The sequence below is a fragment of the Tachyglossus aculeatus genome, chromosome 8, assembly GCF_015852505.1.
Source record: "Tachyglossus aculeatus isolate mTacAcu1 chromosome 8, mTacAcu1.pri, whole genome shotgun sequence".
NCBI lineage: Eukaryota > Metazoa > Chordata > Mammalia > Monotremata > Tachyglossidae > Tachyglossus > Tachyglossus aculeatus.
In genome coordinates, this window is record NC_052073.1 from 28,327,819 (window position 1) to 28,355,391 (window position 27,573).

Below are 27,573 nucleotides of genomic sequence, written 5' to 3' on the forward strand. Positions count from 1 at the left end.
GGGGATTAAGTCTGTGAGCCCCATGTGGGACAGGGACTGTGTCCAACCGGATTAGCTTGTATCTACCCCGGTGCCTAGAACAGTGCTTGACATATAGTAAACTCTTTTAACAAATACCATTATTATTATAATAACATCACGTGGTTCCCTTGTGCTTTTCTCCTAGAATCCCTTTATAGACACTGCTGTGGCTACAAGCTCTGCTGGACTCTGATCCTTAAACTTTACTCCTTTAGCCACAATACGCTATTGTTCTTCCTGTTTTTATCTTTTAAATTCTTCTGGACTGTGAGCTCCTTATGGGTAGGGAATGTGCTTGCTAATTTATTATATTCTACTCTCCCAAGAGCTTAGTACAGTGCTCTGCACATAGTAAGCGCTCAATAAATATGACTGATTGATTCCCTATCCTTGTCTTTCATGTTATTTTTGCATTTGGTTTCATCTTTCCTTAAGTATCTGTGACCAGTCCCCTCTCAGACCTTTATTGCTGTATTGTACTTTCCCAAGCACTTAGTATAGTGCTCAATAAGTGCTCAACAAATACGATCCAATGAACTGAATGAATTTTCTTGGATTGTGAATCCCGGTGGGGACCAGGGACTGTGTCTCATTTTCATCCAAGCATTTCTTCCCCCTAGAGCAGCATGGCCTAGTGGAAATAGCACTTCCTAGGCACATAGTGAGTTCATTCATTCATTCAATTGTATTTATTGAGCGCTTACTGTGTGCAGAGCACTGTACTAAGCACTTGGGAAGTACAAGTCGGCAACATATAAAGACTAGGAGTCAGAGGACCTGGGTTCTAATCCCTGCTTTGCCGGTTGCCCATTGGGTGTGACCCTGGGCAAGTTGTGTAACTCCTCTGTGCCTCCATTTCCTCATCAGTAAAATGGGATTAGATGCCTCTTCTCCTTCCTATTTAGTCTGTGAGCCACATGTGAGACAAGGACTGTGTCTGACCTGATTAACTTGTATCTGTCCCAGATCCTAGGATGGCACTTGACAAATAATAAGCACTTCAATACAATAATAATAATAATAACAACAACACCAAAGCTCACACTAGTAGGCACTTGATAAATACTGTTATTTCTACCACGGTCTGACTTTTGTACAGCTTGCAGGTAAGTAGCATCATCTGCAGGAACATTTACTGAGCATTTTTTTGTGCGGGGAACACACTGCTTAGGAAAACACAGTTATTAGTAAAAGACCCTGTGCCTGCCTCCAAGTAACTTACAATTTAATAAGAACACACAGGTCAGGAGCGCATTCAACCTTCCCAATTGGCTAGCTCGTGTCTTCAGGCAGCTTTTTCACTCTGTCAATAATATCAGTAGCAACTGTGGCATTTGTTAAGTGCTTACTATGTGCCAGGAATGGTATTAAGTGCAGAGATGGATACAAGATGATCAGGTAGATATGGTCTCTGTCACATAAGAGGCTCACAAGAGTCTGAGACAGAGAACTGGTACTGAATCCTCATTTTACAGATGAGGAAAATGAGCCACAGAGAAATTACTGATTTGCCCAAGGTGAACCAGCAAGCAAGCTCAGGCCCCATGCCTTTTCCACTAGGTCATGCTGCTTCTTTAAACCTCATTTCCCTTTTTGGCAAGTTGTAAACTCGTTGTGGGCAGAGAAAGTGTCTGTTATAGTGCACTCTCCCAAGCACTTAGTACAGTGCTCTGCATACTGTAAGCACTCAATAAATAATATTGATTGAATCCATCAATCCTGGGAGTGCTGGGAGTCGGAAGGACTAGGGTTCTAATCCCGGCTTCGCCACGTGTCTGCTGTGTGGCTTTGAGCAAGTCGCTTTGCTTCTTTGAGCCTCAGTTCCCTCATCTGTAAAATGGGGATTGAGATTGTGAGCCATATGGGACAAGGATGGTGTCCAACCCAATTATCTTGTATCTACCCCAGCGCTTTGAACAGTATCTGGCACATAGTAAGCACTTAACAAATACTGTTATTATTATCATTATTGAAGGTGACAAACATTTGCCTCTGCCTCCTTGAAGGGTTTCTCACCGCTTCTCTCGCCCTGCCACAGTGCGGGCTGGATAGAATCGGGGAACATCTCTGCCGGCTCAGTCCCGCCTCCCCAAAGCCGCATCTTTCCCTGACAATAAAGCCAACTACAAATATGTGTCCCTCTTTCTCAGAAACGCGGGCCTTGCCGACCAAGGCTCTTCTTGTCCTAGAAGTCAGTTTGGCTCTGGGAGAGTAAAAGACACAAGGCCCCAAAGCCAGAGTGAGAGCAGCTGCAGAAGAGTCCCAGCTCCGGCTGCGATCAATCGGTCAATAGGAACATTTAGACCGTCTGAGACACAGGGTCATTTTCAGAGAAGAAATCCCCGCCTTCAGGGGTCGGGGGTGGTCAGGGTGGTCAACAACCGGGCTACTGTTCTCTGCCAGAACCCCATCTGCAGTCCGACTCTGAGCTTTCAGTGGGCACCCATAGCCTTGGAGCTCCAGGCGAGTCACTGAATGCTCTGAGCTTGCTGAAGAAGAGGGGACGATTCAGGAGGGTAAACACATTATGGACAGGGAACATGCCTGTTTATTGTTGCATTGCACTCTCCCACACGCTTAGTACAGTGCTGTGCACACAGTAAGCGCTCGATAAATATGACTGAATGAATTTCAACCAGCGGGTCTGGAAGGATCCCAAGCAGCCGAGGTGGGAGGAGGTCTCTTGAAGAATGGGATCCTGTCTGTCAGCTCCTTTGTCCTCCCAATAAGCCTCAATAAATACCACTGATTGGTTGATTGAGATGTATGGAGTGCCTACTGAGTGCTAAGCTCTGTACTAATGTACTCTGTACTTGAGAGAGGAAAAAGGAATCAGCATATCCAGTCCCTGCCCTCCAGGCAAATGCACCTCTGAATGCCAGGAGTTTGAAAATAATGGGGACATTATCTTCCACCCCCAACATGCCTGCAGGCATAGCCAACGAAAAAAGTCACTTTTGCTACACCAAAGCATATTGTTCACTGTCTAAGACTACCCTCTAGATTGTAAGCTCATTATATTATACTCTCCCAAGTGTTTGGTGCAGTGCTCTGCCCCTCTGCCCATAGTAGGCACTCAATTGATTGATCTGAGTTTTAATAAGAATTATGGTACTTGTTAAGTGCTGACTATATGCCAATAACTATTCTAAGCGCTGAGGTAGGTAGATCCAAGTGAAGTTGGACAGAGTCCCAGTCCCACATGTAATCCCCATTTTACAGATGAAGAAACTGAGACCTGGGGAAGTTAAGTGATTTGCCCAAGGTCACCCAGCAGGCAACAGTCAGAGTTGAGACTCAAATCCAGGCCCTCTGACCTCCCTACCGCCGGAACATACTGCCTGGCCCATGCTCTTTCCACTAGGCCATTCTGCTTCCTGGAAGTATCTGTTCTTCCAAAAAAAATGGTCCTGATACAGCCAGAGAGAGGGAAGGGCAAAGATTGAATGAGGGGCAAATTTCTCCTACAAGAAAAGATGAAAGGGGCAAACTTTCACCTGAAGGACCACCGCCCCCTCCTCCAACCCACCATGGGGTGTCCACTCTTTACAGTCCATTAAAACCTAAAATTGGTCCCATTAGAAAGGTGAAGAGTAAGATCCTGGAGACAGATATACAGAGCTGGTGTAATAGGCATTTCCATGGGGACAGAAATCATCAGCTGGCCTTCATTTCCCCATCTGTTGTGAGAGGGAGAGTGTCTGTCTGGCTCGCTCTCTCTTTTTCCCTTTCTCTCTCTCCCCCTCCCTTCCTCTCACATGGGGTGAAAATCCTTTGGACAACCCCTCTGCCCAAGTATCCACAGCCTTGGGGGAAGAAGCACTTTGAAAGTAAAGACAATAATGAATTATTACCACACTCTTGAAAGGCAGGTAAGTCTAATGATCCTCCTTTTATAGGGAAGGGAGGAAGGGGTAGGTAGTTTAGGGTCATATCGTTCTGGGGCAGAGGATTAAACTATTCCCTCCACGTAATTACCAGACTGCAAGGCCCTTGAACATTGCCCATTATTAATGATGGCAGCAGCAATACACTTATAATGAATGGTGAAACTTGGAGTCCTGGAAAAGTGACTTAAAAAAACCAAAAACAAATGCCTGGGGAAATAATTATCAAATCAATATACTAATGGGTTATTAATATTAAAAAAGACAGAGAATGAATTGGGAAAGGGGTCAGGACACAAAAATAAGGTCATCTCCGCTCAGTCCCCACGTCACTAAGTACCAGGCAACAGCTCCTGGGAACAGCCTGGAGTGTCTAGGCCTGGACAAAGCCTGCTCTGAAGCTCCAGAGGAAGGGAAACAAAACAAGATGGATATTACAGGCTCTAAACAGTTAAGGCTCACTACCGACGTAGGCCTCAGTGGGTCCAGGATCCCGACTGGATTACCGGCTCCTCGAGGGCAGGGACCACGTTCGCTACTTTTATCGTATCTTTCCCCGGGCCCACACCGGGGTTCGGCATGTCGCAGGTGTGCCATAAATAAGGATGATGGCGACGACGCTAGAGCCCCAGGAAGCAGCCTGCCCTTGGAGCGTGTATGGGAAAGGAACGAGGGGCACCTCACCTGATGCAGTGCAGTCAGTCCATCCTCATTGCACAAGTCTGGGCTGATTTTATTCTTCAGTAAGTACCGCACTGCAAATGGAAAGAATGACAGGAAGATGAGCTTCTTGGTCATTTTGCCAATACTTTTCATCCTCAGACACTTTCCCATGAAGAATCAAACCTACTTGCTTTTTTAAAATGATTTTTAAATAGCATTTTTGTGCGGGAACAAGACCAAAAATGTTTAAGACCTGCCTTCCCTCCAATGAATATATAGATTTGGAAACAACACAATCGACCCATACAGTTCTCCACAGCTGCCCATTTGTGGTGGGAGGAGAGTCACCTGCTTTTACACACACACACACACACACACACACACACACACACACACACACGTGTCTGTGTCGTGGCCACCCCCTCTCCCTGAAATGTAGCTAAGACTTAAATGAGACATTTGAGTTCTTAACAGAAAGGCACAGAGAGGATATCTAATGGAGGCTGAGAAGCAGTGTGGTCACTGGGGTTCTGCCCACTTGCCTGCTGTGGGACCTTGGGCAAGCAAGTCACTTAACTTCTGTGCACTTCAATTTCCTCACCTGTAAAATAAAGATTAAATACCTGTTCTCTCTCCTCCCTTAGATTGTGAGCCCCATGTGGGACAAGAACGGTAACTTCCTTGATTATCCTGTACCTATTCCAGTAATTGGCACTAGGTAAGCACTTAAATACCACTATAGGTTGAGAGCATGTGCTGTTCCTTAAGCTGGAGGAATGTGTATGGCACTCACTTTCACTAAATCAGAGGGTTTCCAGTGGATTCATTCATTCATTTACTGAGCGCTTCCTGTTTGCAGAGCACTGTACTAAGCGCTTGGGAAGTACATGTTGGCAACATATATCTCTGGTTGTCTGAAAATGGCCATATGATATACAATACTCCCAAAGGAAAATTTACTCAATAAACCCAATAAAGCTTGGAAATCTTCATGACTTATTGTAGCTGAGATCGCATGACACCACCACAGTGACTGGAGAACAATTATGAATGTATTCATTTTCTAGGTCATTTTAACAATGCTATCTTAATAATAACGATGATGATATTAATAATGTTTGTTAAGCACTTGCTATGTGTCAAGTACTTTTCTGAGTGCTGGGGTAGACACAAGGCAATCATGTTGGACACAGTTCCTGCCCGACATGGGACTCACACTCACAGGGAGAACAGGGATTGAATCCCCATTTTGCAGATGAGAAAACTAAGGCACAGAGATGTGAAGTGACTTGCCCAAGGTCACACAGTAGGCAAGGGGCAGAGCCGGAATTAGAACCCTGTTCTCTTTGATGCCCAGGCCCGTGCTCTTTCCACCAGGTCCCTTTGCTTCTCGAGCTTAATCAATACCAGTTATTTTTCTTCTTATTAGTTTAATGGGCAGGGAGGGTCTGCAGTCTTTAGGAGGCCCAGCTCTGGGGTAGAAGAGATCAGGGAATAACCCAGGGTAATATCAGGAAATGGGCAGGGAACTCTTTCATCCTTAGGACTTGGATTCACCGCTGCCCTCCCAAGTCACCTGCCAGAGGCAAGTGAAGTCCACCCCACATCTGGCTTTTGAACACTGGTAATTTCCTTCCTTGCAATTAACCCAGTCCCTTTCTTCCAAAAAGTATAAAGTTCTCCCATGTATTCTTCCACCCCACCACTTTCCTGTGAGAAAGTGGGAAGGTAGGGTCTAAACCTGCTCACGCTTTGGATTGCTGCCCCCTGCCACAGTAAAGGACCCTAAATTTCTCTCTCCCTTCTACCCTGAGCAACAAGCAAAAGTCATCAGCCATTATCAATCATTGGTCATTAACATTTCTTCCCTAGAGCTAGAATAAATCATAATTGAGGTATTCAATAAGCACTTACTACATGCCGAACACTGTGTTAAGCGCTGGAGTTGATACAAGACAATCAGGTCCGACATGGGGCTCACAGTCTAAGTAGGAGGGAGGACAGGTATTGACACCCCATTTTGCAAGTGAGGGAACTGAGGCAGGGAGAAATTATCATTTGCCCAAGGTCGCAGAACAGATGAGTGGCAGAGCCGGTATTAGGGCCCAGGTTCTCTGACTCCCGGACCGGTGTTCTTTCCACTAAGCCACACTGCTTCCTTGAACCAGTTAACACCCCACTTCATTTGTTATCGGTAGAGGGACCACTATGCAAGTCCAAGGATGCAAAAACCAGCAGGGCCCAAGGAGGTAAAGGTGACGGAGTAAATGCTTTGGGTTCCAGTATGGAATGGAACATAATACGATCCTACCTTACCTCATGACACCTGCGTTTCTCTGTACTGATCCTGAAATGTGGGCGAGAAGTCATAGGTGTGGGTTTCTTACTTAGACTGTGGACCTCGTGCAGGACGGGCTGTGTCCGACCCGAATTACTTATATCTGCTCCAGCGTTTAGTACAGTGTTGGCACATAGTGGGCACTTAATACCGTAATTCTTGCAAAAGGCACCGCCCCAAGCCTAGTTCCCACGAGGACCAAGAAAAAAAAACGGTTCATCTTTTATAGCTTCAGCAGCATTACCTCAAGTCCTCAGCCTGCAACAGTCACTACCCCTTTAGTCATCCTTTTTCAGCAAAAACCTTGAAAAGTCAAATGGGTTCATTAGAGAACAGCATTGGGATGGTCTCTTTGCAGTGGGGAAACTGAGGCCAGCCTTGACCTCTACTCTAATCACAGGGACTCTGACCCCAGCGGGCTCGTGGTCAAATGAGTAACCACAAGGAAACTGGTCCAAACCAACCATGGCGCGCAATGGTCAGAAGCCTGAGGAAAGAGGTGAACTCTGAAACCTGAACTAAAGGTCAATGGATCCAAGGCTTTTTAGTCTCTTGCAGACAGAATGTTCCAGAAACATCCAGCTGGCTCCAGTCCCCTAAAGATTAAAACCTAGCAATGTTGGCAAAAGGATTTCAGCTCCAATGAAAACTACTGCTCAAGACTCTGTAACTAATTTCCCTCACCGCTGGGTCAGTCTCAGACAAGAACCAAGGAGCAGCTTGGTTTGAGATGGGGCCTCTAGGGCAGCTCGTCTTCTGGATCCCCCGAGGGATGGCCAAACAGCTGGCTTCCCAGACCTCCCTCTCCCCCATCCCTCCCTACTCAGCTTTACCCCTGGTCTTTTGAGGAGCAGAGCGGGGTGGTCAAGGGATCTAGGATCTCCCTGCTGTGTGACCTTGGGCAAGTTACTTCACTTCCCCCTGCCTCTTTTTGCTCATCTACAACATGGGGATAAGCAGGGATCAAGGCCCTGCTGAGAGCTCACCTCCTCCAGGAGGCCTTCCCAGACTGAGCCCCTTCCTTCCTCTCCCCCTCGCCCCCCTCTCCATCCCCCCATCTTACCTCCTTCCCTTCCCCACAGCACCTGTATATATGTATATATGGTTGTACATATTTATTACTCTATTTATTTATTTATTTTACTTGTACATATCTATCCTATTTATTTTATTTTGTTGGTATGTTTGGTTTTGTTCTCTGTCTCCCCCTTTTAGACTGTGAGCCCACTGTTGGGTAGGGACTGTCTCTATGTGTTGCCAATTTGTACTTCCCAAGCGCTTAGTACAGTGCTCTGCACATAGTAAGCGCTCAATAAATACGATTGATGATGATGATGATGGGGATAAGATACTTTTTCTCCCTTCCTCTAAGATTGTCAGCCCTGGCAGGGGACAGGGACTGTCCAACCAGATGATCTCATTTCTAGCCCAGAGCTTAGTACAGTGGTTGGCGCAGAGTGAACACTTAATACCACAATTGTCATAATAATAATAATACAATACAATACAATATAATAATAATAATAATTATAGCCCCTCATGACCACCAGAGACAGGTGAAAAGGGCTCAGGAGATGGCCTCTGGCCCCACGGCCTGCTCCAGAGCTTGATGAAGGCAACTGAGGGGAGCTGCCCATCCCTGCTCTGGGCCCCTGGTTGGCCACCAGGAACCATTCCTGAGGTAGCCCAGCAGCTGCAGTGACCAGTAGTCATGGTGTGGAACCAGGCCTCTACAGGCTGCCGGGCTCTGAGACTGACGCTGGGCTGAGGATACTCCCCGAGTTCTAAGATGGACGGACTATTCCCCCTCTCTGCCAGGCTAGCCTTTCCCTCATCATCATCAATCGTATTTATTGAGCCTTTCCCTGAACTCGGAGATCCCCCCTCTAGACTGTTCTCTGTCTCTAGACCTTAAGCTCTCTGTAGGTAGGGAACCTGTCTACCAACTCTGTTTATTTAGCACGTAGAACAGTGCTTGGCACATAGTAAGCGCTTAAATACCATGATTATTATTATTATTATTATTGTATTGTACTCTTCCAAGTGCTTAGTATAGTCCTCTGCACACAGTTAAGTGCTCAATAAAAACCACCGGTTTATTGATTGAGATGAGTTGATCATGCTCAAACCTGCTCTCCCCACCCAATGCTTAGCACAGTACACATCATAAGTGCTTACCAAATTCTATTATTATTATTATTATTACTACTACTATTATTATTATTAGATTGTGCTACCTTTTAGGGCCAAGGACCATGTCTAATTCCCGTCTGTGTATGATTTCCTAATGCTTAATACAATAAATACTCCACAAATATCATCACCACTACTAGCACCAAGGCTTCAATAGTTAAAGCAAAACAGGGAAATGAGGCAATTGTGTGGATGATTCCAGGGATGGGAGAGAAGCGACCTAAATTTTATCTGCAATACTCAAGTAATTCCTTAGCCCTCCATTTTACGAGCAGAACTTTAAACCCATGCAGGAGACCCTGACCTAAGTATGAGCCCTGAGCAAGGATCAAATGGGCGTTTCTGGTGACCACCTATGTCACTTATCTCTCTATGGAATTAATAGGATTCTCAAGAATGAATACCTCATAATTTTGGCACTTTAAGTGATCATAAGGCAGAAACAATATGCCAGACACATTCCCTGCCTCATACAGAGCTCACAGTCTAAAGAGAAGGGAGAACAGATATCTTATCCCCATTTTACAGGTAAGGAAACTGAGGCACAGAGAAGTTAAGCGAATTGCCCTAGGTCATAGAGTAGGCAAGTGGCAGAGCCGGGATTAGAACCCAGTTCCCTTGACGCCCAGTCCCATGTTCTTCTAAATTCTACTTCTAAATTGCATAAAATAGCTAAAATGCTGTGTCTTGAGTAGGAATAACAGCTAAAGGAATTAAAGCTAAAGAGACTGTAGGGATTTAATGCAGGGTCAGCAAACATGTCCATCATAGCTCATGTGCGCAAATGCACTTTGTGTGGGGCAAGTCACATGACTGGAATAAATGACCAGCACCCTCCCTGAAATCTCAAAACTGGATTAGTCCCTCATTTCCAGGAATATTACTGCATGGCTCAGTGGAAAGAGCATGGGTTTTGGAGACAGAGATCAAGGGTTCAAATCCCAGCTCCGCCACTTGCCAGCTGTGTGACTTTGGGCAAGTCACTTCACTTCTCTGTGCCTCAGTTACCTCATCTGTAAAATGGGGATTAAAACTGTGAGCCCCCCGTGGGACAACCTGATCACCTTGTTACCTCCCCAGCGCTTAGAACAGTGCTTTGCACATAGTAAGCGCTTAATAAATGCCATTATTATTATTATTATTACTGATCATCTTCTCTCTGACCCTCTCAACCCAGGTGCTCAGTCTGCCTCTGGACCCAACATCCAATCTCTGCCTGGGGCTGGAAGAGCAGCCTGCAGATTCCAGTGGGAAGAAGGAGAGAACATTTGGCCTCTTAATTTTAAAATATGGTTATGAAATTAGAACAAATGGTGCCGACATATTAGCATCCAGGGAAGACACAAATCAGGATAATTATACAGCCTGAATTCATTCCCCACTTAAAAAGGTCCCCAATAATTATTTGACAAAAACACCATGTTTTTTCATGGTATAAGCAGCTGATATTTCTTTTTCTAATCTCCAAAGCTGTAGCTGTTCAAGCCAGGAGGGCTGCCTCTCCACTGAGAACCACATCCCACCAAGGCTTAAACACTCTCCAAAATATGAAACCTTCTGAACTTCAGCCAGTAAATCTTACTTAATGACTGTGTTTCTACAGCTACCGCTGGCTCGCCCCATCTTCCGGCTCTCCTAATAGAATCTGACTGATAGACATGTCAGTCAACAGTGGATCTGGTTTTCTTTTATTTACTTTGGATGAGATGCTGTTAGGAAGCTAAATCCAATCTGGCTCATTTAAGTGTCATGTAATACTAATGATAAGTGGCTCTGCAATTTTCCCCGCACGTGGCCATGCAGGTCCGGACGTGTTCAGCGATTAACCCTTCCCTCCCATTGTGTGACCTATTTAAGCGAATACACCCAGAAAGACAAGAGGGGGGGTGAGAAATGAGATTCGGGGACATAGTCAGGGGGCTGTTAGAACAGCAAGATGAAGGATTTATTCCAAAACTGCTGCTTTTTGCAGATGACCCCATTAGCTCAGGAGTGATTGATGGAAAAAGAAAAGAAGTGAGGTGCAAAGACTAACATTATCCCCTGAAGAGCTTTTATACAGCTATTCTCTACCTTCATTGAGGATACAATGGAGAGAAACTTCCCCAGGAGCCGAAGAGATTAAAGCCACCTCTCAGAGAGACAGGTTTTTTTGTTTGTTTTTTTCGATGGTATTTTGTTAAGCACTTGTGTGTCAAGCACTGTTCTAAGTGCTGGAGTAGATACAAATTGCTCAGGCTGGTCACAGTCTCTGTCCCAAATGGTCTAAGTACGAGGGAGAATGGGGGGTATTGAATCCCCGTTTGGCAGTTGAGGAAACCGAGGCAAAGAGAAGTTAAGTGACTTGCCCAAGATCACAAGTAGGTAAGTGGCAAGATATGCTTGACAGCAATGGCCAGCAGGCACTGTTGGAGACTAAAGAGAAGGGGTGTGAGATTGTCCTCTCAAGAAATATTTATAGAAGCTCATATGTTTGGGATAGCTTAGGAAGAATTTTGTCAGGAGGAGGAGAAGGAGGAAGAGAAGAGAGGGATTGACTAGCAGAGAGATCTTAAAGTCCTTTCTAACCTTGTGAGCTGTGAAAGGATTTCTCTCGTGGCTTTGGGAGTGTGTGTCTCCTTAGAAGACATAATTGAGAGGGAGAGACAGCTCTTCTCTCTTGGGCCACCTATACACCTCGGAGAGCACCAATTACAGCCGATTCCTCCTGACAGGAGAGAAACCCCTAGCTGTGTTAATCAGAAGAACTTCGACTCTGACCTAATGCAATCCAAACTGAGGCTCTCTCTGTTCGCTTGAAGGATGTATCTTCTAACATCTCCTTCTCTTCCTGCCCCTTTGTTCCCAGAGGCATTCCGGCTATACCCTCCTTCCCAATCTAAAATTTCAGGTGGAATATAACATCTGTCCCTTGTCTCCACATTCTTAAGCGGCTGGACAGGCAGCTCTTCTGGCCAATGGACTTGGGCCTCACTAAACCGTTTTAAGGCGAGGGGCGTTAGTCTTCAGACTTTACTATACTAAGGAAGCCAACGAGACCGCCCAGGCTAGGAAAGCTGTCGGTTCTGGGGGCCTTTGGCAAGTTCCTTTTGTAGGTTCCTCACCAATGCAAGAGCGGAAATGCTTTTTGATCACAACCGCCATGCTTCCAACCTACCTCCTTGGCACTCGGAGTAAATCTTATCTGACATTCTGTTTTGGCCAAAGGCCCTGTATTTCTACTGGAGCTGATCCTAGAAGCCCGTATGTTTTTGCAACTCTTCCCCAGCCTGTAGGCTGTGGAGTAAGGCCGGCTGGCTTCTTTTTGGCTACTCTCCTAATGCTGGCATTTCATCCTGTTTGGGCAGGGAAAGTAGAATGGGCAGCTTCAGTGGGCAAGCAGCATGGCCCAGTGGAAAGAGCCCAGGACTGGGAGTCAGAGGAGCTGGGTTTTAAATCTGTGTGACCTTGGGCAAGTCGCTTGACTTCCTCCTGCTCCTGTTGCCTCACTCATAAAATGGGAATACTCCCCCTTGAACTGTGAAGCCTGTTCGAGACGGGGACTGTGTCTGATCGGACTGTAGCTACTGCAATGTTTAGCAGATAGGCGGTGCTTAACAAATATCCCAATTATCACTGCTACGATTTCTAGTCAGTTTGATTAGCAATCCTCACCTCAACCCTGCTGTCCAGGTGAATTTCGAGTAGTTGAGGAGAAAGTGGTTTCAGTGACAACATTCTCTATCCTGTTGGGTTTGAAAACACTTTCTAAATGAGATGGCAGACTGCTCTTAGCTCTCTGGGGTGCGGCTATTTCTGACATTTTAAAAAATGTTACCCGCTCGCTATTCTCAGAGCCCACAAAATTGGTTTCCTCAAATAAAGCTTCATTTCTTTCCCAAAGCTGCTGACAATCTTGCCTCATCTTGAAAGCTCTTGGCATGAAATGAGGAGTCGGTGGCAACTCCAAACATTAGTTGTCAGGCCCTGGCTTACGGGCCTGGGAATCCACTTATCTGCTCAGCTCCAAACCCAGATGCTCTACCAAAAAAGACTGATCACCCCGGTTCCCACAGGTTCAAAGCTTGCGGCCTTGCCTCGAGTTTATGTCTGCACAGAGCCATTTAACTCTGCGCATACACCCACTAGACAATATGGCAAGAATTGCAGTCAGGCAGCATCCAATCTGTCTCACTCCATCCCCATATGGAGGAGGAAACAGAATGAACACATCATCGGAATAAGTTTGACTCCATTGCCTTTTCGAAACGAAAAAGAAATCATCGCTTCCGTGGTATTGGTGGATTCGGGATGGGAAGGGGGCTGGGACGGCAGCCGTAACAGAATTAGAACCAGCTTTTAATCCATGCTTCTCCTCTGGGCAAATTTTCCAGAGCTCGGTCTTTCGTGAGATTTAGCAAGAAATATGGGTTATTTCACACAGAATGAACTTATACCCCCTTTTTAAGGGTATTTGCTAAGCGCTTACGGTGCGTCCAACACTGTTCTAAGTGCTGGAGCAGATACAAGTCAATTAGCTTGAACGTAGTCCCTGTCCCGCTTGGGGCTCACAGACTAAGTAGGAGGGAGAACAGGAGAACTGAGGCCCAGAGAAGTTAAGTGACTTGTCCAAGGTCACACAGTAAGCATTTGGGAAATCAGGATTAGAACCCAGGTCCTTTGACCTCTAGGCCCAAGCGGTAGCCTGCACAGCTTCTCTTTCTAAAGTACTTAGATCCCCTCTGGGCTCCATGCAAAATGCATAGGCAGGCTTTGGCCACATTCTATCTGAGGGCTTACCAATACCAAGCAGATCTAAATGAGACATTACTATTATTTAATATTTCCATCGTTTTCTGCCCACTGCCTCACTATGAGCAATGGGAAATATTCTATTATAGCAAAGATGTTCTCTTAAAGTTAAAGACTTTCTATGAAGCGACTCTGTAAGGAGCTTCTAGAAGGAATAATTCATTTAGGGCAGAGTTTTCTCTAAGGGCCCTGGGCATTGGGCCAATAGTTTCTTTTTAAAAAAATAAACGAAAAAAACATTTTGGCAAAAGCTTTGTTCTTTTAGTCTCCCTAATCCTTCCTATTTTATTTCTTAGGTTAAATTATTCAAACTTTTAAAGATTTTTGTAGGGAACGCATACATACACACACATAACAGACAACACACAACTCACACCACACACATGGAACCAGTTGTCAACCCAGCTCTGCCTCTGGTCTGCTGTGTGACAATGACACTTTACCTTTCTGGGTCATGGAGTTCCATGCCCTCAGTCTGAATGTCTTCCATCTACTCCAGTGCTTAGACAGACATTAAGCCCTAACTAAATGCTCTCTAAAAAATAATGATAATAATTAGAAGGATGGTGGGGTTTCACAATCTAGAAAATTTCAAAAGATAATAATAATAATGACGGTATTTGTTAAGTGCTTACTATGTGCCAAGCGCTGTTCTAAGCGCTGGAATAGATAAAAGTTTATCAGGTTGTCCCCCTGGGGCTCACAGTCTTAATCCCCATTTTACATATGAGGTGAGACACAGAGAAGTTAAGTGACTTGCCCAAAGTCACACAGCTGACAAATGGAGGAGCTGGGATTAGAACCCATGACCTCTGTCTCCCAATCCAAAACCATCTAAAAAAAATTGCCTTTTAAACCCGAGGCACAGCGCTCTGCCCACAGTAAGTACTCAATACATTCCCTTGATGGATCTGAAAACTCACACTTCCTGGTTCCACATTCAGCAGCTGGAATCTCTCCAGCCTCATCATGTTTTTCAGGTCTCCCAAACCAGGAATCTCTGCTTATACCCACCTCTCTGATCAGAGAAACCCTTAGCTTCAATCTCTTCTTGTCTTGTTCCTATTCACTCTTCCCTCATATCCTGGCCATCCTACAGAGACTCTGGGCTGTGGCCAAGGGGAATCAGGCAGATGATGATGATTATGGTATTTGTTAAGTGCTTACTAAGTACCAGGCACTGTACTAAGCGGTGGGTCAACTTGGAGTTCATAAGATAGCAGGACACTCCTCTCACCACGGAAATAGGTGAATTGGCATTCGCTGGGTGTACAGACTGTAGAGTTACTTGTGGTAATAATGCTGGTATTCTACATATCTATTCTATTTATTACATATCTATTCTATTTATTTTATTTTGTTAGTATGTTTGGTTTTGTTCTCTGTCTCCCCCTTTTAGACTGTGAGCCCACTGTTGGGTAGGGACTGTCTCTATATGTTGCCAACTTGTACTTCCCAAGCGCTTAGTACAGTTCTCTGCACACAGTAAGCGCTCAATAAATATGATTGATGATGATGATGATGGTATTTAGTAATAATTATGATAGTTGTTAAGTGCTTACTATGTGCTAAAACCTGTACTAAGCACTGGGGTAGACAAAAGATAATCAGGTCCCACATGGGGCTCACAGTCTAAGTAGGAAGGAGAATGGGTATTGAGTCCCCATTTTGTAGATGAGGGAACTGAGGCACAGAGAAGTTAAGTAACTCACCCAAGGTCATGGAGCAAGTAAGTGGCAGAGCTGGGATTGGAAATAGGTGAACAGACTTACACTGGGACTGCACAGTCAATTGTGGTGATAATTCTGGTATTTTTTAAGTGCTATGTGCCAAGCACTGTACCAAACGGTGGGGTATATACAGACTCAAGTCCCTGTCCCACACAGGGTTCGCAGTTTAAGTAGGTGAGGGAACACGTATTGAACCCCCTTTTTACAGATGAGGGAACTGAGGCAAACAGATGTTAAGGTGGCAGGGACTGGCCTAGAGTCCTGCCAAAGCCAACTCCCTAATGTCCAGCTTCCACCAAGTCATGTCCAGGAGTGCAGACTTGCCCCTGCCTGGCCGGTAATCCCAACCAGGCCTGATGACTCCGCCCTTTCCCCCCCTCCATAATAATACTAATAATGGTATTTGTTAAGTGCTTACTATGTGCAAAGCACTGTTCTAAGCACTGGGGGGGATACAAGGTGATCAGGTTGTCCCACGTGGGGCTCACAATCTTATTCCCCATTTTCCAGATGAGGTAACTGAGGTCCAGAGAAGTTAAGTGACTTGCCCAAAGTCACACAGCCGACAAGTGGCAGAGCTGGAATTAGAACCCATGACCTCTGACTCCCAAGCCTGTGCTCTTTCCACTTAGCCACGCCGCTTCCCCATCCGGCGCTTAGAACAGTGCTTTGCACATAGTAAGCGCTTAATAAATGCTATTATTATTATTATTATTATCCAAAATGCTCTCCATCCAAGTGCATTAGTCCAATCACTTATCCTATCCCACCTTGTACCAGCCTCCTAGCTGACAACCCTGCCTCCTGTCTCTCCCCACTCCAGTCCATACTTCACTCCGCTGCCCAGATCATTTTCCTACAGAAATGTTCAGGCCACGTCTCCCCACTCTCGAGAAACTCCAGTGGTTACCATCGGTTCACCATAGGCTTCAGAGCTCTCGATCACCTTGCCCCCTCCTACTTCACCTCGCTACTCTCCTATTACAAACCAGCCTGCACACTTAGATCTTCTAATACCAACTTTCTCCCTGTACCTCCATCTTGCCTACCTCGCTGCTGACTGAATCTCACCCATGTCCTGTCTCTGGCCTGGAACGCCCTCCCTTTTCATATCTGCCATACTCTCCCCAACCTGAAAGCCTTATTGAAGGCACATCTCCTCCAAGAGGCCTTCCCTGACTAAGCCCTCCTTTCCCTCTCTCCCACTCCCTTTTGCGTCACACCCTGACTTGCTTCTTTTATTCATCCCCCTTCTCAGCCCCACAGCACTTAGGTACATATCTGTAGTTTTATTTATTTATATTAATATCTGTCTTCCCCTCTAGACTGTCAGCTCGTTGTGGGCAGGGACTGATTCCTTGTTACAGTGAACTCTCCCATGCACTTTGTACAGTGCTCTGTACAAAGTAAATGCTCAATAAATACGACTGACTGACCGGGTGAGCGGGCACAATAATAATAATAATGATAGCATTTGTTAAGCGCTTACTATGTGCAAAGCACTGTTCTAAGTGCTGACCCACTCAAATGCGTGAGGCCTGTATATGTAGCTACAGGGACTTTGGGTACATTTGGTACTACCCTACTTATGCACCAGGACTTCAGCCACCCCATTTTCTGGAAGCTGGACCTCTTCCTCCCCTTACCCACAGGAGCATGAAAAAGGAAAGGGAAGAGGGAAGCCCATGCAGGCCTCTCCTGGAGACCAGGATCTCTTGGGTTTCCACTCTCCATCCTGGACTTAGTCCCACAGCAATTACATGCCCACAGAGCTCGCTCCTTCTGTTAATGAAGAACTCTGAAGGGGAAGCATGGAAGACCAGAAATCAAGGCAGCGTGAACTGTCGATGAGGACTTAATGTGCTGACATGCTGCACTTTACAAGGAAATGAAGAATGCTGAAATGGACTGTTAAATCGTGGCTTTACGTTCCTGCATTTTGAGGATGAGAGAATTAATGAGCAGGGAGTGAGTGAGTGGCAACCAGAATGGAAAAGTCCTTTTTGTTTCCAAACAAACACAGCTCCCTTTGGAACCGAAGGGCTTGAAAGCATCAAAAAGAGTCAGTCTTCATCTTTGATTTAAGTATGCAAATTATGTTGCAACAGGTTATCCGTATCGTAGCAATGCCAGGGACGTGGTTATACTAAATTCTCTGGGCTGTAGACCAAATGAGAGAGTACACTATCAAAAGTGCATGCATGCACGTGTACACAAACGCGCACACACACTCCACCCTCTCCCCCAATATCTTCCCAGCACTTAGTGTGGGGGAATGCTTTTAATTTCCCTGAGGGAAAGGATTGTGCCTACCAACTCTGTTGTACTGTACTCTCCCCCAAGCACTTATTTCCGAGCTCGGCACACAATAAGCACTCAATAAATACCAATGATTGATTGACAAAGGTTTGACGTGGCCTAGTGGAAAGAGTATGGGCCTCGGAGGCAGAGGACCTGGGTTCTAATTCCGGCACTACTACTTGTTGGCTGTGTGACCTTGAGCAAGTCAATTAACTTCTCTCTGCTTTAGTTACCTCATCTGTAAAACGGGGATCAAATCATCTTCCCTCCAATTTAGACTGTGAGACCAAAGTGGGACAGGGATGGTGCCCAAACTGACCTCCTTCTAACCTGGAGCTTAGAACGGTGTTTGACATAGTAAGTGCTGAACAAATACCATATGTATATATTTATATATATATATATATATATAAATAAAAGATGCCCCTGCCCAGAGCATTCAGGACTCCAAAGACTCTTCCAGCATTAGTGTTGCTGCTTTGGATACTGTTGCTGAATTGCTGTTTTGGCTGAATTTACGCTGTTACTCCTTTCCCTCTTGTCTTATCAGTTGCCCTCTTTCAGATCGAGCCCTTGAGGGCCAGGAAAATCATGTCTTATTTTACCTCCCTAAGCACAGTACTCAGTGGTGTCTTAATAAATGCCCCTGATCGAACAAAACGATATCCTTGAACCTTTCCCTGGTGCTCAGTACCTCAATACAGCCCCCTGCACGTTGTAAAATGATGTTGAAAATCATAAACCTCCTTGTGGGCAGGGAATGTGTCATGATATTATCACATTGTCCTCTCCCAAGTGCTTAGTACAGTGCTCTGCACACAGTAAGTGCTCAATAAATACGATCGACTGACTGATAACGATGGCCATAATCCATTAGAGTAGCAGTGTGGTCAATGGAAAGAGCACAGGCTTGGGAGTCAGAGGTCATCGGTTCTAATCCGGGCTCCACCACTTGTCTGCTGTGTGACCTTGGGCAAGTCACAACTTCTCTGTGCCTCAGTTCCCTCATCTAGACTGTGAGCCCGTTGTTGGGTAGGGACTGTCTCTATATGTTGCCGACTTGTACTTCCCAAGCGATTAGTACAGTGCTCTACACACAGTAAGCACTCAATAAATACGATTGAATGAATGAATAAAATGGGGATTAAAACTGTAAACCCCACATAGCACAACCTGATTACCTTGTATTCCCGCCAGCACTTAGAACGGTGCTTGGCACATAGTAAGCGCTTAACAAATGAGAAGCAGCATGGCTCAGTGGAAAAAGCCCAGGGTTTGGAGTCAGAGGTCATGGGTTCAAATCCTGACTCCGCCAATTGTCAGTTGTGTGACTTTGGGCAAGTCACTTAACTTCTCTGGGCCTCAGTTCCCTCATCTGTAAAATGGGGATGAAGACTGTGAGCCCCCCATGAGACAACCTGATCACCTTGTAACCTCCCCGGTGCTTAGAACAGTGCTTTGCACATAGTAAGTACTTAATAAATGCATTATTATTATTAAATTTCATTGTTATTTATTATTATTCTGTGGTAGAATGCAAATGTGACTCGGCATTACCTAGCGCACGAGTCACCGCCGTCTGATCTAAGACCTGGTGAGGTGCGGTCCAGAAATTTGCATTTACTCATTACAAGTTTTCATGTTTTTGCCTTCTCCCTGACACGATAAAGCGTGCATGTACCTCCTCAGCAATTTCCAGAGCTGCCCAAGTGCTCCCCTGCCCTCATCAGGGACGCCATGGCTCTGAGAAATCAGGCAAAGGAAGGAATATTGCCCCTTAACTTCTTCAGAAACCATGGGAGAAAAGCTGGGTCACCTCCTTTGCTCGGAAATGGAACCGGCACCAGGAGACCCAAGGCCTAATTTTGGCTCTGCCACCAAGGGTGTGGCCTGGGACAAGCCATTTAACTTTGGAGGTCTCCATCCTCCCACTGCAAAATGCATTAACTAATTAAGCATGAAGCTGGCCCAGTTTCTGGGGATTTGGGCTGCTAACAACAACAATAATAATTATGGTACTCGCCAAGCACTTACTACGTGCCGAGCACTGTACCAAGCACTGAAGCGGCTATACGATAATCAGGTCCCACGTGGGGCGCACAGGCAAAGTAGCGGGGAGACTAAGTATTGAATCCCCATTGAGCAGATGAGGGAACTGAGGCACAGAGAAGGCCAATGACTCGCTCGGGGTCACACAGCAGTTAAGTGGCAGAGCTGGGATTAGAACTCAGGTCCTCTGAGTCCTGGACCCAATCGCCTTCCTCTAGGCCATGCTGCTTCTCACACAGACCCAAGGGCTGGTCAGCCAAAGGTCATGGAGTCGAATCCGGGGGGGCCGCAGCTCCGTGAAGAGCCTCAGACACCAATGCTGAAATGACACTCGATGGCTGGCTCCCGCTGTCATCGCTTTCGAGTATTTGCTGTGGGAGGACCACTCTAGGGGCACTTGCTGTTCCCCGCTGTCAGGAAGCGCTCTGGCTACCAGAGGTGCCGAGACCGACAAGCACGCAATCGACATAAACACTTCTCTTCGGTGGATATCGGCCGTCACTTGAGAGGTGAGAACGAGGCATAGATCAGCCTGTGGAAAGTCTGCGGGAGGAGGTGGGCCTTGAGCGGCCACAGAAAAGACAGCCCAAAGAGACCAATCTCTCTCCCCACCCCTGGTGAGGTGAGAAGTTATGTTTCCTCTTCTTCTAGATGGTGGAAGAGATGTAATAATTGTGATATTACTGTGTGCCAGACACCGTACTAAGCGCTGGGGTGGATACGAGGAAATCTAGGTGACACGCTCCCCTTGTCCCACATGGGTCACACAGTCCCAATCCCCATTTTCCAGATGAGGTAACTGAGGCACAGAGAAGTGACACAGCAGACGAGTGACAGAGCCGGGATTGGAACCCACAACCTTCTGATTCCCAGGCCCCTGATCTAACCACTACACCATGCTGCATCCCATTCAGCCACATTCAGGGGCCCCCTTCACCTCATAGCAAATAAAGCATAAGTTATTTGAGACCCGGAAGAGAGATCAGGTGCCTCAGACTATCGGACTCTCAGACAGGCTGACTCTCCCCACCCTGGGTGCTTGCATTCTGGCCAGGAGCTATTACTCAATCAATCAATCATATTTATTGAGCGCTTACTGTGTGCAGAGCACTGTACTAAGCGCTTGGGAAGTACAAGTCGGCAACACATAGAGACTGTCCCTACCCAACAGTGGGCTCACAGCCTGGTCAGGAGCTAGAGAAGCAGCGTGGCTCAGTGGAAAGAGCACGGGCTTGGGAGCCAGAGGTCATGGGTTCTAATCCCGGCTCCACCACTTGTCAGCTGTGTGACTTTGGGGAGGTCACTTCCCTTCTCTGGGCCTCAGTTACCTCATCTGGAAAATGGGGATTAAGACTATGAGCCCCCCGTGGGACAACCTGATCACTTTGTAGCCTCCCCAGCTCTTAGAACAGTGCTTTGCACACAGTAAGCGCTTAACAAAAGCCATCATTATTATTATTGTTACTATGTATCAGGCAATTTCATTGCCTCCATCTGTCCCATTATTTGAAAATGTGGCACCCACCCCCTCAAAGTTTCATTACTGCTCATGTTGCGATTGACTTGTCTCCAGAACTGGTTGACAACCATCATTAATGGAAGCAACACAAGCCAATTTTAATTCACATCATTAGAACAAACAATCAATGCCTCTACTGAGTGAGCCTGTTCTCCGTTGGACAGTCCTAACAAGATAATAATAATAACTATGGTTCTTCTTAAGTGCTTACTATGTGCACTGTTCTAAGTCCCGGGGCAGATACGAGTTAATCAGGTTGGACGCAGTCCTTACCCGACATGGGGCTCACACTCTTATTCCCATTTTACAGATAAGGTAACTGAGGCCCAAAGACATTACATGACTTGCCCAGAATTAAACAGCAGACATGTGGCAAAGCCGGGATTAGAACCCAGGTCCTCTGACTCTCAGGACCGTGCGCTGTCTGCTAAGTCAACACTGCTTCTCGTGTTTGGACCACGTGTGGAGGAACGGCACGATGATGACTAGAGTCACGGCGGACAAATGGAAACAGCATGAGCCCGGGAGTTGGGAGACCTGCGTTCTATTCCCAGTTTTGGCATTTCTTGCAGTGAGACTTTGGGCAAGTCACTTCACTTCTCTGTGCCTCAGTTTCTTCATCTGTAAAATGGGGAGAAAACACTTGTTCTCCTAAGCCCCATGTGGGTCAGGGGACTCTGATCTGATTATCTTGTATAATAGACTGTAAACTTATTGCAAGCAGAGAAAGTTTCTATCAGCTCTAATATTTTGTACTTTCTCAAGTGCTTATTACAGTCCTCTGCACACAGTAAGTGCTCAGTAAATGCGATTGATTCATTGTATCTATCCCAGCTTTTGGCACAGTGCTTGGCACTTAGGGCCTGATAAATGCCACTATTCTTATTCTTCCTACTGGTTAGGAATGCACACTCTAAAATCCCAACTTTCCCCCACAACTGCTGATCCATGAATTTATCAAAATCCATCTTTATAACAACTTCTCTGGGAAAGAGAAGCATGAACTGGGCCTGCAAGCTGGGAGATAGGAACGAGGAAGGGAACCGATCATTAGTGGTCCTTGGGAGAGGACCGATCCAGAATTGACGGCCTAGATCGCTGTCATTTCTACCTCGCTTTGATTCGATTCAGCCAGAGGAAGGCAGCATTCCAGATCAGGTCAAAATATTGGCTTGAGATCACCAATAATGATGTCGGTAAACCTGCCCCCCTGAACATGAAAGCATCCAGTGAAAAATCCAATGTTCAGAGTAAAAAAAGCAAAACAACAACAACAACAAAAAAAAAATCTCGAATGCTGGTGGGCCCCACGGATCTCGGCTTCGCCTGTGGTGAGGGGGGCTTTCTGGGGGTGTCACCCATGGTGGTGAACCAGTGGGCTTTCTTTGTGGGGAGGGCAGCCAGCTACTGAAGGCAACGTTGGGTACCTGGCCTCTCGCCCTCCTCCTTCACATCTGACAGTCCCCCTTACCCCCCACCTTCAAAGCCCTCCTCAAATTCCACCTCCTCCAAGAGGCCTACCCAGACTACGCCCTCACATCCCCTGTCTTCCCCTCTGCTTCGTCGATGCACCTGGAACTGTGCCTCTTAAGCATTTGATATTCACCCCACTCTTAGTCCCTCAAGACTTATGTCCATAACCTTTCACTCTGCCATTTCCCTTTTCTGTCTCCCCCACTAGACTGTAAGCTCCTTGTGGGTAGGGATCGTGGCTCTCAATATTGCATTGTGCTTTCCCAAGTGCTCAGTCCAGTGGCCTGCCCACAGGGAGTGCTCAATAAGTACTACTGATCGGCTGAATACAATGGGTGCTGCCCCTCCCTGACAAGCCCTTCCACCCCCATTGCCCCAGAATGCCTGTTTTGGGACGATTTTGAATACACAGAGCCAAGTGCTGGCTGGTTCTGGCTTATTCCAGCGCTGTGAAAAATCACCTAGATATTTCACAAATGAGTGGGTGTGGTTCACTTGGCATTGTCAAGTCAATGATGCCATCATGGGCCCTAGACAGTATTCACGCTGCCCCTCTGCCTCTCCCTGGCACTTTCCCAAGCGCTTAGTACAGAGCTCTGCACACAGTAAGTGCTCAATAAATTCACTGCTCATCCTCGGATTGGTGTTCTTGCCTGCCTGGAGCCTCAAATTCAGCTTCCACCCTACTCACTGGTCCGACTCGTTCTTCAGCCTCCATTCATTCATTCATTCAAGAGTATTTATTGAGCGCTTACTGTGTGCACAGCACTGTACTAAGCGCTTGGGAAGTACAAGTCGGCAACATATAGAGACTGTCCCTACCCAACAATGGGCTCACAGTCTAGAAGGGGGAGACAGACAACAAAACAAAACACGTAGACAGGCGTCAAAATCGTCAGAACAAATAGAATTAAAGCTATATGCACATCATTAACAAAATAAATAGAATAGTAAATACGTACAAATAGAGTAATAAATCTGTTCAAATATATATATACAGGTGCTGTGGGGAGGGGAAGGAGGTAGGGCGGGGGGGATGCGGAGGAGGAGAGGGAAAAGGGGGCTCAGTCTGGGAAGGCCTCCTGGAGGAGGTGAGCTCTCAGTAGGGCTTTGAAGGGAGGAAGAGAGCTAGCTTGAGGTGATTCCGGGCTGAGCCCTGTCAGATGAGGGCACCACGCTTCTGTCACATCATCCAATACATACCTCCAAGACTCTCAGAAATGCACTCTTTTTATAAGTCACAAGAATAAAAGAGGGGTGGCAGTGCTTGCTTCTTGCCCTGCTTCTAAAAATAACCCCCCACAGCACTTTTTTAATAGTCAATCCCCTTCGAAAGGTGCAGAAATTAGAGAAAAAAAATCCTTTGGAAGCCTCAGCCCACCCTACTAAGTTGTTAAAGTTTAATTAATGCTTAAGTAGCTGCTTACCCTGCTCTACTGACAGGAATCTAATTACATGCTATGGTGGCAGATTACAGCAGTGTGCAAGGGAACAGTGAGTCAGTTTTAATTAGAAGGAGAGGACTGTATGGAGCATGTGCTGCATTGGAGCCATTTGGTAGTCAGCCTATTTTTAATGCTGTTTAGCAGGACTGAAAGCACTCCGTGTTCAACCCGATTATCTTGTATCTGCCCCAGTGGTTGTTGCCAATTTGTACTTCCCAAGCGCTTAGTACAGTGTTCTGCACACAGTAGGCACTCAATAAATACGATTGATTAATTGAATGGTACAGGGACTGGCATAGAGTGAGCGCTTAACAGTTATCAAAGTTATTATTATGATTATTATCCGCGCGGCCCCTTCCTCATCCCCATCTAGGTTGGGCCGCAGCCAAACCGAAGGGGCGGAGAAGGGAAGGGGCAGGAGGACAAGCAGCAACTCACTTTCCCATGTTCCCGGGAAACCCAGGTCCCCGCAAGACGAAATCCACTGGCTCCGTATTTCCTAGCGGGAGCCGCTGTCCGAAGAAAACCGATCCAAGCGCAAAATCCCCTTGCCCCCTGAGGAATTACGTTAGGGGATTAAGAGCGAGAAACCACAGTCCATCACTCAAACGGCTAAGTCCCTTTCCCCTAACTACTTCATGACTCCATTAGAGGTTACTGAGTCCCATCCAGCTGTCCTTGTGGAAGACTGCCATTCAACATATGGACCAAAGGAAATTTATTTTAACCTGGGAAACCACTCTTCACATTAATCAACAGCCAAACTTCTGTTTGGCCCAAAACAGCTGTGTTCAGCTCAAGGCACTCCTTCCCTATGCCAATCCCTCTTCACGACTTAGAAAAGTTCCTAGGGGCCTAGTGGAAAGAGCATGGAACAGAGATTGGGACCCCCAGCTTCTAACTCCTTCTCAACTACTGATCTCCCTGATGCGAGACCTGTCACAAGTTACCTAACCTGTGAAGCAGAGAGGCCTAATGGAAAGAGCAGGGGTCTGGGGTCTGGGGTTGTCAGAGAACCTGGGTTCTAATCCCTGCTCGGCCACCTGTCCCCTGTGTGACTCTAGGCAAGTCGCTTAACTTCTCTGGGTCTCAGTTACCTCATGTGTAAAATACTAATTATGGTATTTGGAAAGTGCTTATTGTGAGCCAGGCACTATACTACTCAATACTGTTCTCCCTTCTGCTTAGACTGTGAGCCCCATGCATCGCAGGAACCGGTCTGACCTGATCATCCTTTATCTTCCCCAGCGCTTAGAACAATGCTTGACACATAGCAAGCGCTTAATAAATACCATAAGGACTAAGTAATGAACAAACCTCTTTGGGTCTCAGTTACCTCAACTGTAAGAGTGGGACAAAGGGTTCCCTCCTCTCCCTACCTCAAATTAGGAGGGGCTCAATCACCCTCCTTGCTGACCTCCCTGCCTCCTGTCTCTCCCGACTCCAGTCCATACTTCATCCGCTGCCCGGATCATCATTCTACAGAAATGTTCAGTCCATGTTTCTCCGCTCCTCGAGAACCTTAAGTGGTTGCCCATCCCTGAGAAGCAGCGTGGCTCAGTGGAAAGAGCATGCGCTTTGGAGTCAGAGGTCATGGGTTCAAATCCCGGCTCCGCCAACTGTCAGCTGTGTGACTTTGGGCAAGTCACTTAACTTCTCTGGGCCTCAGTTACCTCATCTGTAAAATGGGGATTAAGACTGTGAGCCCCCCGGTGGGACAACCTGATTACCTTGAAATCTCTCCAGCGCTTAGAACAGTGCTTTACACATAGTAAGCGCTTAACAAATACCATCATTATTATTATTATTATCCACCTCTGCATAGAACAGAACTCCTAACCATCGGCTCTAAAGCACTCAATCACCTTGCCCTTCGTACCTCACCTCATTGTTCTATTTCAACCCAGCCCGCACACTTCGCTCCTCTAATGCCAATGTACTCACTGTGCCCCCATCTCATCTATCTCATCCCTGACCTCTCACCCATGTCCTGCCTCTGGACTACAGTGTCCTCTCTTTTCATATCCAACAACTACTCTCTGCACTTTCAAAGCCTTACTGAAGGCACATCTTCTCTTAAGAGGCCTTCCCCGACTAAGCTCTCATTTCCTCTTTTCCCACCCTCTTCTACTTCACTGTGATTTGATCCCTTTATTCGCCTCTCCCTCAGCCCCACAGCACTTTCGTACATAACCATAATTCCTGTATTGATATTACTGTCTGTCTTTCCCTCTAGACTGTGAGCTCATTATGGGCAAGGAATGTGTCTACCAAGTCTGTTATATTGTACTCTCCCAAGTGCTTAACGCAGTGCTCTGTACACAGTAAGCACTCAATAAATATGACTGATTGATTGGCTCCAAGCTGTCTTGTACCTCCCCCAGCACTTAGAACCAAGCTTTGATACTAGTCAATACTTAATAAATGTCATTATTATTATTCTCCTGCTTCCCAACCAAACCATCTGTTGGCAGCGAATACCTCGGAGCGCAGAAATAGGTGCCAATAGAAACCAGGCTAAAAGAATACAATGATAATAATAATAGTAATGGCATTTATTAAGCCCTATGTACCAGGTACTGTACTCAGCACCAGGGTGGACCCAAGCAAATTGTCTCGGACACAGTCCCTGTCCCATGTGGGGCTCACAGTATTAATCCCCATTTTACAGATGAGGTAACTGAGGCCCAGTGAAATGAATTGGTTTGCCCAAGGTCACACAGCAGAGATGTGGCAGAGCCAGGATTAGGAACCCAGGTTCTTCTGACCCTCAGGCCTGTGTTCTAACCATTAGGCCACAGTACTTCTCTACAGGAGAAGACGAACAGCATATGTTACTATCCCGTCTGGACTGCTGCATCAGCCTCCTCTCTGATCTCCCATCCTCGTGTCTCTCCCCACTTCAATCCATACTTCACGCCGCTGCCCAGATTGTCTTTGTCCAGAAACGCTCTGGGCATGTTACTCCCCTCCTCAAAAACCTCCAGTGGCTACCAATCAATCTGCACATCAGGCAGAAACTCCTCATCCTGGGCTTCAAGGCTGTCCATCACCTCGCCCCCTCCTACCTCACCTCCCTTCTCTCCTTCTCCAGCCCAGCCCGCACCCTCCGCTCCTCTGCCGCTAACCTCCTCACTGTGCCTCGTTCTCGCCTGTCCCGCTG

At 46.5% G+C, this 27,573-nt stretch overlaps 1 protein-coding gene across 2 annotated transcripts in view; it reads right to left on the reverse strand.

Annotated features, from left to right (window-relative positions):
* PPP1R16B (protein phosphatase 1 regulatory subunit 16B) overlaps positions 1-27,573 on the reverse strand; it is a 150,166-nt gene that overhangs the window by 41,853 nt on the left and 80,740 nt on the right. For both annotated transcript variants that reach the window (XM_038750111.1, XM_038750110.1), the window contains one exon: positions 4,593-4,663. In XM_038750111.1, the coding sequence (XP_038606039.1) occupies positions 4,593-4,663 (71 nt within the window). The remainder of the gene's footprint in view (positions 1-4,592; positions 4,664-27,573) is intronic.